Source organism: Hetaerina americana, unplaced genomic scaffold, assembly GCF_022747635.1.
Source record: "Hetaerina americana unplaced genomic scaffold, ioHetAmer1.1.p SCAF_7, whole genome shotgun sequence".
Lineage (NCBI taxonomy): Eukaryota > Metazoa > Arthropoda > Insecta > Odonata > Calopterygidae > Hetaerina > Hetaerina americana.
Window position 1 is genome coordinate 37,687,235 of NW_027287316.1, and position 12,544 is coordinate 37,699,778.

General features: G+C 36.5%; 1 protein-coding gene across 1 annotated transcript in view; it reads left to right on the top strand.

Annotated features, from left to right (window-relative positions):
* Nucleotides 1-12,544, top strand: part of Spec2 (CDC42 small effector protein Spec2) — a 178,787-nt gene that overhangs the window by 164,603 nt on the left and 1,640 nt on the right. Inside the window, exons 3-5 of the mRNA XM_071595002.1 lie at nt 9,325-9,517; nt 10,486-10,618; nt 11,502-11,683. Coding sequence (XP_071451103.1) covers nt 9,407-9,517; nt 10,486-10,618; nt 11,502-11,683 — 426 coding nt within the window. The 5' untranslated portion in view covers nt 9,325-9,406. The remainder of the gene's footprint in view (nt 1-9,324; nt 9,518-10,485; nt 10,619-11,501; nt 11,684-12,544) is intronic.

Genomic DNA, 12,544 nt, shown 5'->3' on the forward strand with positions numbered 1-12,544 from the left:
CCCCTTCAGCCACTTTTCCTGCCTCCATAGGATTGCTCCCAACAAACCCCTCTCTTCGCCCACCATACCAAGTACTTCCTCGTTTGTTTTCTTCTCTGTCCATTTCACCTTCTCCATTCTTCTCCACATCCACATTTCAATAGCCTCCAGTCTACGTCTATCCTCCTGCTTCAATGACCACGTTTCCGCGCCGTACATAGCTACGCTCCATATCTAAGTTTTCACGAGTCTTTTCTTAACATCCTTACTCAACGTCCCCGTCATTAACTCCCTCCCAAACCACGCTCCCCTTGGATAACAGATGAAATAAAATACTTGATGCGTAGGCGTGACGCAGTCTATAGCCTGTTTAAAAAACATAAAAACGAAAATGTATTCAATATCTACAAAAAACTGCGTAACAAAACTAAACAAGTCATTAGAAATTCCAAAATCAGATATGCCTTCCAAATATCTAAAGAGCCCCCGTCACATATTTGGAAAAGCTTGAAGTACCTTGGTGTTGGAAAAACTAAAAATCAACACTCCCTACCTGCTGACATTTCTCCAGACGACCTAAACCGTTTATTCACAACCCCACCGACGGAAATCGACTTTAATGCAAAAAATGAATACATATACAGTTTGCAAAATTCTGAACCAACTCCAGTTTCTGCTGGAAGCTCATTCAAAATTTCTCCCGTCACACAAATGGAAGTCCTCCAGGCCCTCAAAAAAATCAAGTCCTCCTCAGATGGAGCTGACGGAATTTCAGCTATTCTCATACAAAAGTTACTTCCCATTGTACTTCCTGTTTTAACTCATATCTTTAATTGGTCTATTTTAACTGAAACATATCCCTCCCTCTGGAAACGTGCCCTCGTCCGTCCCATCCCCAAAAAATCCACACCCACTAACATTGCTGAATACAGACCAATCAGCATCTTGCCTCCTTTATCAAAAGCATTCGAGAGACTCATTCACGAACAAATTTCAAAGTTTCTGAATGAAAATAACTTACTTGATCCTCTACAATCTGGCTTTCGGTCCTCTCACAGCACAGCTACCGCTCTCCTTAAAATAACAGATGACATCCGACTATCCATGGATCGCAAAGAGGTGACAATAATGACTCTCCTAGACTTTACCAAAGCCTTCGACTCTATTGACAAAGATATTCTCTTAGCAAAACTTCAAAACCTGAATTTTTCTTCCTCGTCTTTACTGTGGATTCGCTCATACCTAAGTAACCGATTCCAAAGTGTCACTACACCTAATTCATCCTCTAACTGGCTTCAAATACACAGGGGTGTTCCACAAGGATCCATTCTTGGACCTTTGCTTTTTTCCCTGTATATAAACGATATTAGTAAATGCATTTTAAATTGCAATCATCACCTTTATGCCGATGATTTACAAATATATCACCATTCCCGCCTTCAAGACCTACCTACAATTATAAACGAAATTAATGCAGATCTGGCTGCTTTGTCACTATGGGGAATAAAAAATTTATTGAAAATAAACCCAATCAAAAGTCAGTCCATCATAATTGGATACCATAAAATACATTCTAAAATAAGTATTGATAAACTACCACCACTAAAATTGCAAGGATCTATCATACCATACCTAAGGACAGTAAATAATTTAGGCTTAACCATAAATGAAACATTATCTTGGACTGATCATGCAATTGCTATCTGCAGAAAAATTAACTCATCCCTGCATTCACTGAAAAGGTTAAAGCACATTGCTCCCCCCTCCTTAAAGATGCTTCTTGTGTCCACTCTTCTCATACCCCACTTTGATTACTGTGATGTAGTATACCAAGACCTTTCAGGCGAACTAAAAACCAAACTCCAGAAGACCCATAATTCCTGTGTGCGGTTCATATGTGATCTTAGGAAGTACGATCATATTTCCGACTCATTTAATAGAATATCCTGGTTAAAGCTAGAAGGCCGCAGGCATTTACATATTCTTTCACTTCTCTACGGAATACTTTCAAAGCACACCCCTAATTATCTATACAAAAACTTCCTCTTCATCAACTCAATCCACAACAGAAATACCAGGGGTAATAACAAACTTCTTGTCCCACACCATCGCACGGAAATCTATCACAAATCTTTTCATGTTACAGCATGCCGTCTGTGGAACTCTCTCCCAGATGACATAAAAAACTCTTCATCAACAACAACATTTAGAAGAGCACTTCACAAGTTCATTTTCCTCAGGTACTTAACTTAACCAGTATCCCTCCGTCATTCCACTCAGCTGTTATACAGATCACTGTGTCTACTTTGTTTTTTACCCTGCTTTTTGTTTTGTCATCTCAAGCGGTAGGAGTTTGCGTAATTATTTTTAGAAACATCACGCTTCTCATTACTCCGCATGTGTTGTCAATGTATTTAATTTCTCCATTTCAATTTCAGTAACTTAATAATATGTATACTCTGTAAAAATGATTGTTACAATGTACATGTATCTTTCCTCTAATTAATAGGGTTTTCGCAGGTTTTTCACACCCCCCTTCTCTTCGTGGGTGTTTTTCCTGCGTGGGTTTTTACTAGTTGAGCAATGCCACGCTCTCCCTAGCTTTTCCCACAAACCTCATTCTTTGCTTAGACTTTCCTCATTGTTATTGTACTCTATCTTCACTGTCATTTAATTTGAGTATTTGAAGGAGTATTCTTAATTTATATATGTATATGTATGTATGTATGGGTGTGTATGTGCGTACTTATGTATGTATTTATGCATGTGTATGAATGCATGTATGTATGTTTTATGTGTATATGTATGTGTGTGTGGATATGTATGTATATGTGTATGTATGTGTATGCATATAGGTATATATGTGTGTGTATGTGTGTGTCTATATATATGTATATACTTTTTTCTTTTCGATGTGCAAATTTGGATTAATGAATTTATGTCTATCTCTATGTGTTTATGTTTAGATTTGAATGTAACTGTAAGTTTAAATGGCTAATATAATATGTATATGACGATGGGTTAAATGGAAGAAGGGACCATTTGGTCTCAATTTCGCCCAAATAAAGACCGCTATCTATCTATCTATCTATCCCCCTTGTGAAAGCCTCTTTGCCTAGCGCCATTCTTCTCCTTACGTCCTTACTACTTTGACCGTGTTGGTCCAAAACACTACCGAGATACGTAAACTGTTCTACCTGCTCTAGTTTTTGCCCTCCTATTTTAATGTTAAGCTTAGCGTTTTTCTTTCTAGAAAATCGCATAACCTTTGTTTTATTAATATTGATTCTCATCCCATACCTGTCGCACTGAATTTCCAATTCACTAAGCAATGCTTGCAGCCCCTTGGCTGACTGACAAACTAAAGCTTGGTCATCAGCAAACCTAACTGATTTTACGAATTCCCCGCCCACTTTCATTCCTACCTCCAGTTCTTCCCATGCCTCCTTAATCATTTCCTCTGCATACAGGTTGAAAAGCAACGGTGATAATGGGCAACCCTGCCTTACACCTCTTCCTAACACTGCCCAACCGGACTCCCCGTTCCCCACTCGTACTGAGCAGTCTGAGACATGTACAGGTTGCGGATTAGCCTCCTTTCCCTCCAATCTATTCCTATTTTCTATATATATATATATATATATATATATATATATATATATATATATATATATATATATATATATATATATATATATATATATATATATATATATATATATATATTTGTTCTCCGAGCCTCGTTCTATGCGCGCAAAAATAACAATGCGGAACTTATTTGCCGACGATACCGCAGATCACAATACTCACTCGAGCATCCTCCGTGATTTAATCAGTAAATTGGTAGATCTCACGAAAATGAAGTTCTCTTCGCATAAAATGTACATATTTCAACATGGTACTTTCATTATCCTTTAATCAATTAAGAGTAAAATATGCTGTTCGTGGGTTGTCATCATATATTCAACAATGTTATTTTGTTACTATCACAATTGATAAACATTCTACACGTTCTCCGTCACATTTAATATTTCCTAATTGATAATGAAGTAAATAGTGGTTTGTATGAAACGAATTAAGTTTTCCCTATAATCCTGTAAATGGCATTTTCGAATGAGACCTCACTTACTGGAAAGTAAACAGTGTTTCAGATGTAAAAGGAGAGCATTCCATGAAAACTCCCAGCAATTATAATATAATAGTTTTATGCTCACAGTAGATGTGTATTTAAAAAAGTGGAATTCAATTCCGAACGGAGTAATACAAGAAATCTCACGAAATCATACAAGAAAAACTCGACTATTGATTACCCTGAACTGCTCTCCCTCTCTTTTCAACTTCAGGATACCAACTTGATCCACCCGCACCCACTCCATCTGCCTATTCCTAGGATAACTCTCACTAAGCGCTCGCCTTTATTTCGCCTGTCCTCCCTTCTAAATTCACTTCCTTAGTCAACAAATTCAATATTTCACATGTCCATGTTCGGTTCTCGTCGTTTATTGTTATGCTGGCATTGTATCTTGTCCTCTTTCATGTTTTTGTTATATTTTTCGCTGTTAATCGGCGCTACTGCTGTATGTGAACATGCATGCACATATCGTGACATCAGCTGGAAGCAAAACGTATTGCAATTTGAACTCGTTGGAATTAGAATAATACCAAGTTTCAATCCTTATTGATTGCACTAATGCTTGGTGATCTAACATAACATAACACAACTAACATATCCCCCTTGCCATACGTCCTCTTTACGGCATGCAAGGAGAGAAGATACAGATGTAAATTTTGCACGCTCGGGGGTGTTGGGAAGAGCGCGCGTGATGATTTGTAATATTTGAGTATCGCATTACTTGATATTCAAAGGGGGGAAGAATACGGAATGGTTTATTCAGTGTCTTATTGAAGAAAATAGCATCTATTAATTTGAAAACGCTATGGTGAAATGCGAAGGGAACGGCTGTTTCACTTATTTTGTCCGACCACACGCCGAATGTACAGCCAGCACGATTGGGATCCGCCTCAGAAAACACGTATTCAAGAATGGAGCTTAGTTCAAAGAAGAGTCGCCGAACCTTTCCAACATTTTTCCGAATTAAATGCCTTTTATCTATCAGATTTTTACCTCGTAAGATCTCACAGAAGTGAAAGAAAATCAAAATAAAAGGTTTCGCGATTAATATGTTGAGTGAGATTTGCGGGAAACATTCTACAGTGTTAGGAAAAAATTACATTTATACCACAAAACTGTAGTAGAGAAAGTTGAACCTGTGTTTTTTGCAATTTCGTGAAACGAAAGTGTAACTCCGAGTGAATTACTAGACGGAAATTTCAGAGGGAAGGTGCTTAATCCCACAATAAAATAAACCTGTTGCTTAACAAGTTCTCTGAGTACTGGTACTATTTATGCCGCATTCATGTTTACTCCTGGCCGTTACTTAGCAGAGGCGAATGGACATTCACACAAGCGACCACACCAACTCACCCTCGCAGGGGGTATATTCTATGAGCATCATCGACGCACGTGTCCTAAGCGTCGCTGCCCTCAGTCCCCCAATGCTGATCAAACCTCTGCTAACTGCTTCGCGATTGGATGAATTTGTTTCCCAATAACTAAAATGCAGTTTTAGCCGAAACACGTTGACACCCCTTTTTGCGTACCCTTGAATGGATTTCCGGCATTCATAAAATTCAAAAACTTGGGTCGAACCGAGGATGTCAAGAATCGCCCAGGTTTGAACGCCTGCCGTCCGTTCAGCCTAGGAAAACTCTTCCCCACTAAACTACCATACCACCCGATTCTATTCTGACAGGTCACAAAATAATTAATGTATGTGCATTATTCGATTTACTTGCAGTGAAATTAAAAATTGCGGGACTCTGGAGGTAAACATTCAATACCCTAATCTCTTGATAAGAGAATTTAAACAGTATTAAGATTGTATTTTGTATCCCTTTTACATATGCCAGAAAATTGCCTTTTTTCTGTAAATATTAATTAATTGCGACCTAGGTGTCGATTTCAACACGTCAGCCTAATTAAAATCTACAATTGAGTGTCAGAATTGTTTGAGTACGTATTAAGTTCCACTTCCACAATATCACTCCTGAATCTTCACATTTTGTCCCTACCCAGTACTTTTTTTACCGTAGTAAGACATTTACAACGATGTTTGAATTATCTCCGTGGCTTTAATAGTTTAAAAATGGCATTTTATGCATTCTTGAAGTCGGTGCAAAAATAAGTGTGCCTAATGATTTTTACGAATACTTACCTTTTGGTTTATATTGATTGCCTTTACTAAGATTTAGTATCTAGGATGGGGACAGGAGCCCCTTAAATTCCCTTTAAAAAACTTCTTAAAAACTCTGGAGGCTACCAAACAGTAATTTGGCTGGACTAGACAGGTAAAATCGTTTTGACAATTAATCCGGGAATAATTAATTTTAAGTCCAAAAATCGCTTTGGTTTTGATTATATATATTTAATAAATACAACTGTTGATTCCCTGCGAGTAACCAGAAGGAGGGCATAACTGGCTTCTTGAAATGACATTATTGCTAACTAGCCTTGTAAAGTCAGAGAAGACATTCTCGTGCTATACACACTTCCAATTCGCCCGTCTTCCGACATTTGCCATCTGCCGGCAGCGAGAGAAACTACGTCGCTAAAACGACCCCGAGTGTGCGGTAAAGATAATTTTGTGGCCAACTTCACCAAATACTATCTTGAATTTATGGCCAACGCTAATCAATCAATGCCGATGGCTATAATTCATTCAATCGGAGCGATTCATTAGTTCCGTCGAGAGCTCGATCGCATTAATCGTGATAATTTCAATTGGGAAGGCATCGTCATAGTTGACGAAGGAATAATTTATTTATTTATCCGACGTAGCCGGGTTCACCATGGTTTCGTTGTAAAACAAAAAAATGTTCATCAATTTGGTTAGTATGCATCGTATGATAAAAAGGTTATTTACATTACGCAGGGATATTTTACAAACACCATTTTACATGGTGTTTGTAAAATATCCCTGCGTAATGTAAATAACCTTTTTATCTTAAATCTTTCCGAAACATTACCATCGATAATTTGGAACATTTTCACTTTGAGAGCAATGTAATAAATTCGTTTAAATATTAAGTTCCTTCACAAGACATCCTAGCATAACTGGGAGAAAGAAGCATTCTAAAAGTGCCTTGTATAGGAATCCAGCCGTTATTATCCACTTGGGCATATTCAGATGTTGTATGGTATAGACCAAGCGAGTAACGGAATCTCTTCTCAGCTTAGAAAATATATTTTGGCAATCTTCAAATGGTTTCAGAGTAATGTTAAATCATCAACGGTTTGTATAAAAAAGATATAATCCTACCTTTTCCCTGATATGCTGTATTTTTACCATCCATTCTTCCATTCTCTCGTACTAGTCGTTGGAGCTTCTGTAAATACTTGTAATTGAGATAGTACTAGATAGAGGTAAAAATATCCGACGAATGAGTACCTATTATGTTTCATGTGAGATTTCAGTAAATAAATATACCATTATCTCTGCACTACTATATTCGTCGTAATTATTATATTGAATACATATTGAACCTCTTCACCTCTCCAAATGAAGATCTTACCTGGGGCAAATACCAAATTATTCGTTCCTCCCGTTTCATTCCGCAGAAACAATTATAGTTTTTGATACTATTGAAACCACTGTTGACTGTTTATAGGTGCTATGAATAAATAAAATTGTAATACTTTGTGCCTGCATGTTATGATGTTAACTTTTTACCGCCCTGTAAGCGTCAGAACAACCGCCAAAATACAAAACCTTTTTAATTGGTTACGTTCAAAGCAACCACTGTAGTCATTTGAGAAATTAAAACAATATTTTGCAGAATTTCAGGGAATTAATATATTTTTATGATTTTGATTCAGATTAATTTCCACCTGAAAAAAAGCACGAATAAATTTATTCTCATATATAACATCGTAATAGTCACTAAAAGAAATAATAATAAGGGGTTCAGCATGATGGTATCATTTTCGTTTTTGTACTTAAGGTATTTACTACCATATGCTATTCATGAAGAAAACGATTTTAAAATATTGAGCGTTCGGGAGAGTCAATGTTAAAGTTTCTGGTTACTTTTTAATCCTCGCCTTCTTAAAGCCTATAGAATAAAGCTTCCGAGGAAATGTCAAGTAACCACTCAGGGGGCGCGCTAATTATATATGTATTGAAAGCAGAGATAGCAAGTTCTAGTTTTCAAGTATGCCAAAGTAGTATTTCAATAGTGTGTGTTTATGAAAAACAGAACATTATTTCCCTGCCTCCATGGCATTCTCAATGCAACAAACTGTTTCAAGCCCCCAAATGGATGAAGGAATTAACTTGTTCATTCTTCAGCCGATTTTTGTCTCCTTAATTAGCATTTGTTTTGCATGTAGGTGGAATTTCATAGAGGTTTTTGAGGTGGGAAAAAATTTCCCTTGCTTCTCCCACTGAATTAATTAGATCTCATGACTTTATTCCCCAGTACCCCATAGCTAGAGAAGGTTGCATTTGCTTTAACTTCTCGTTATGTATGAATGTTTCAACCTTGTGAGCCACCCTTAGATCTACAATTTTACTCAGTAAACTGCTAAATCCATTAATGTATAATCACCAGCTTAGCTCTTCCATAATTAATACAAACTGTCATTATATATGTTATGCTTGTACATAAGACACAATTTAGTATTTACTCCCATATTAGGATTTCCACCTTCAGGAGAATGAATTAGCTCAAAATCAGTCTTATGAACTGGTGGAGTCAAGTGAATTAGGATTTCCAACTTTAGAAGTCTTATAAACTGATGGAGTCAAGTGAATTATCACATGAATGAACTAGGTAATGTTCTTAACCTCATTGGAACTACATGATATCTGATATTTTACAAAATAGATGAAAATGTTCAGTTTTTAATGTTGATTGTTGTGTTAAATTTATTTATCATTTTTCAGGCTACCAGTTATTCAGTAAGGATTTTTCAGACAGTTTTTCCTTTGCTGGTAGTAGATGTATGGGTACCTTAAAATAGGATTTTATTAAACTTAACATCAATGAATGAATGAAATTTGTGAAATCACTGGTCATCACATGTTGCGATTTTAGTACATTTCAAAAGGGTGGGATAGAAATAAAAATTGCAATGTTTTTCCTTAAGGATACCTATTTAAAATGTAATTTAAATGAATTTGGTTATTTTGGGCGGTGATTTTGTTTTACTATGGAATAAAATGTACACGTTGTGTGATTGGGGAGGAACTCTGGGTCTAATCTTTTTCTCTCTCTTTTTATCAGAATCACTCAAAAAGCAGCTGGTGATATTGGTGAGATTGGCTGGTGGTGTCGACGGGAGGAAGGTGATTGGAGCCCCTCCTGGATGGCCACGTACGGAGGTGGCAGGAGTGGAGCCACTGCAGGTCTGGGTGCAGTCGGAGAGATGTGGTTGCAGTGGTTTTCCTGCTGCGTTGACCAATCAGCTTCTCAACAGGTATTTGTCATCATGCTACTATGTTCTTCATTTTAACATGTCATTGATGTGAGCCAGTTAATGGAGCAAATTTTGTCATGCACAATTCATTCTCTCTTTGACAATTTTTAAATGGATAAGTTTCACATTGTTGTTCATATCATTGATAATCTGCAATATTATTTATCATAACATCATTTAATTTTCAAATGTTAAAAATTTAAATTGTCCAAGAAAGTATGCATAAAACGAGTTTGGATAGGCACGAGTTGAATTTAGTATTCCCAAATACTAGAAAAATGAGCTTTTTTCCTCCTATAGAAAAAAGATTACTTCAATTCAGCTGGCCTTTTAACTAGTTGACTCAAATGGAAAACTACTTTCTCCCATGAATTTTCATGGCAATTGTGTATTCACTAGAAATGACACTGATTATCATCCTAATCAAACAATCTTTTCAACTGTGAATGCTTGGCTGTTTTATGAATTAGAAGTCATGACTGCATAACTTGGTTACTTTGCAATTATGTATCGGATAATAGAGGCATGGCATCTGCTATAACTGAACATGATTACTTTTTAAATCTCCTTAGTGTGATATAAGATAGCAAATGTCTAATTTTACTGAAGTCAAGCTTAAAGTTGCACTCCTGTAAAATTAACTCAAATAAGTTCGCTAGCAATGGACTTGTAAGTTATTTTTACTATGGCAGATGTACAAACTTTTCTTCCAAACAATTTGCTTTTCAGTCCACTAAAAATCTGAATTCAAATGCTTACCCACATTACTCGTTTCAAAAGTTGTTCAAACAAATTCTCATAATTTCCAAAAATATTTCACCTGAAGGCTGCTGTTTAAACTACTCTGTAATGCAAACTGCTTAACAGCTAATGTGACATTATTTCTTAATTGGATAATTATTTGTTGTGTTAAAGTTTTGGATTATTATGATCACTTTTATGATATTTCTCTCTTTATTTCAAATCAGCATCACTGGAGGAGTAATGGAAGTACAGGTGGCGCAAGAGGAAGGCATGGGAGGATAGTCGGCAATGGTGTATCAAGATTGGATCGGTCAATGATTGGATCACCAACAAATTTCCAGCACACTGGACACATAGGTATGTTTAGATATCTTAAAGTCATTTTAACCTGAAGAGACCTGGGTACCCAAAATGTGTTAGCCAAATTGACACATAACAGATATATCCTACCCTACTGCTTTTGGTGATACTTTCCGTAACAAATTTCAATTTCAATCGTTTTTCGGACATTTTAATTCACACTTGATTTATTATATATTTGTTTTTTTGGCTTTGATTTGTCTGAGTTGAAAGTATGGCTGCCAGCATTAGAAAATCTGTTATTGGTAAAGGATGAGGATCATTGTAAGCAAAACAAAGCTTAAGAGGTTTTTGAGAGAGAGGAAATACAAGTTAAATATAAAAATCGGATGGCAAAAACTAGGGTAGGTGATACAGTTTGCCTGTCATGGAAGTGTTTTGGACCAAAATGGTCAAAGTAGATGGGACATAAGAAGAATTGCATTAGGCAAGGAAGCTTTTACAAGGAGGAGAGAGTTGATGTTGCTCACATTGAGTAAGGATTTTAGTAAATCACTCATTAAAACTTTGATATGGAGTATGGCTCAGAAACTTGTCCGTTGAAACAAGATGATATATAGATAGATTGGATGTTTTTAAGATGTGAGTGTGGAGGATGGGAAAGGTGAAGTGGACTGAAAGAAATGCAAAGGAAGAATTAATTACTGAGCCAATCTCTCTGAATGCCCATGTGGAAAGATATTTTGTTGTTCTTAATTATCCAAACTTCTGTATAGATAATATCTCCTCACATATTTAGTTTTTCTGTAAAAGTGAGGTAGTGACTCTGTTCAAGTTCAATTCCAACAGCATCAAATTACCCACATCATTCTCCTCAGCTTATTACTGAAAATTTCATTTACCAATCACTGGCATATCCTTAATCTTCATTAATTTGTAGGATCTGGTGATGTGCAGCTGGGAGCATCCCACCTAAGGGCTATCCAGACACAAATGCAATCCAAAGGAGGTTATGAAACAGCATACTGTACTCCAATAGGCGGAATGAGGGCAATTTCCCCTTCTGCCACAGCGGTTCCTATAGCTGTTGCTGCTGCAAACCATGGTGTACAGCATGTGCAGGTAAAGCAGGGTACTATTTAAATGCTTTGCATCATTCAGATGCAAGCTAAATCCCTAGTAATTAGTGACCAAAATTAAGCCTTTATATCATGTTGGTCTTTTACTTGCATAGCTAATGGAGCAGATTAATAATCCTCAGATATGTCCCGACTATCTCTTCTAACCAATTTTTTCGTATTACTGCTACCCTCATGAGATATGATCACTTTTATTTTTTGACCCACTTAAGCCTTTTTTAAATTTGTTTTGGATTAGATGTGCCAGGCAATAAATAGGCAGAAATCGAGTGCCTTGGTATTGACATCTTGTTTTGCTGTCACAGATTGTTGCTTGAAGATAGATTTGAAATGAAAATTCACGTGTTCTTTGCTCTGTGACTTATTCATCGAAATGTTACAACTTCAGTGACTCTATGACATAAGTTTCCAGTACTGTTAAGCAATTAAGTAATAGTATTTGTCATTGACTTCACATGATGCCCAAATGTAGTCATTACTGAAATGGTTTCCATAAACAATTTGGTTTAATAAGGCTGAACATATATTGAAAAATGTAGGATCTGGAAGGGACCATGGCTGAATTTTGTGTTAGTTCAACTGTGTTAGAAGTATATTTGGTTTACCCCAGCTTTTTTCCATTTCAAGCACTTAGCATACTTTTTCCTTCCAGTTTCAATGGTCACCTCCCTGGTTGACTGAAAGTCATTATTGGAGTATTTTGTCCTCCATAATAGCATTTTTAGACATAAGACTACAAAACTCTTGATGATGACTTCACCTGAATGCATCCCGGAAATAAATCTGGCTCAATATTTATTCTTTAGTCTTGTAAATAAATATAGATATCACACTTTGAGGGTGA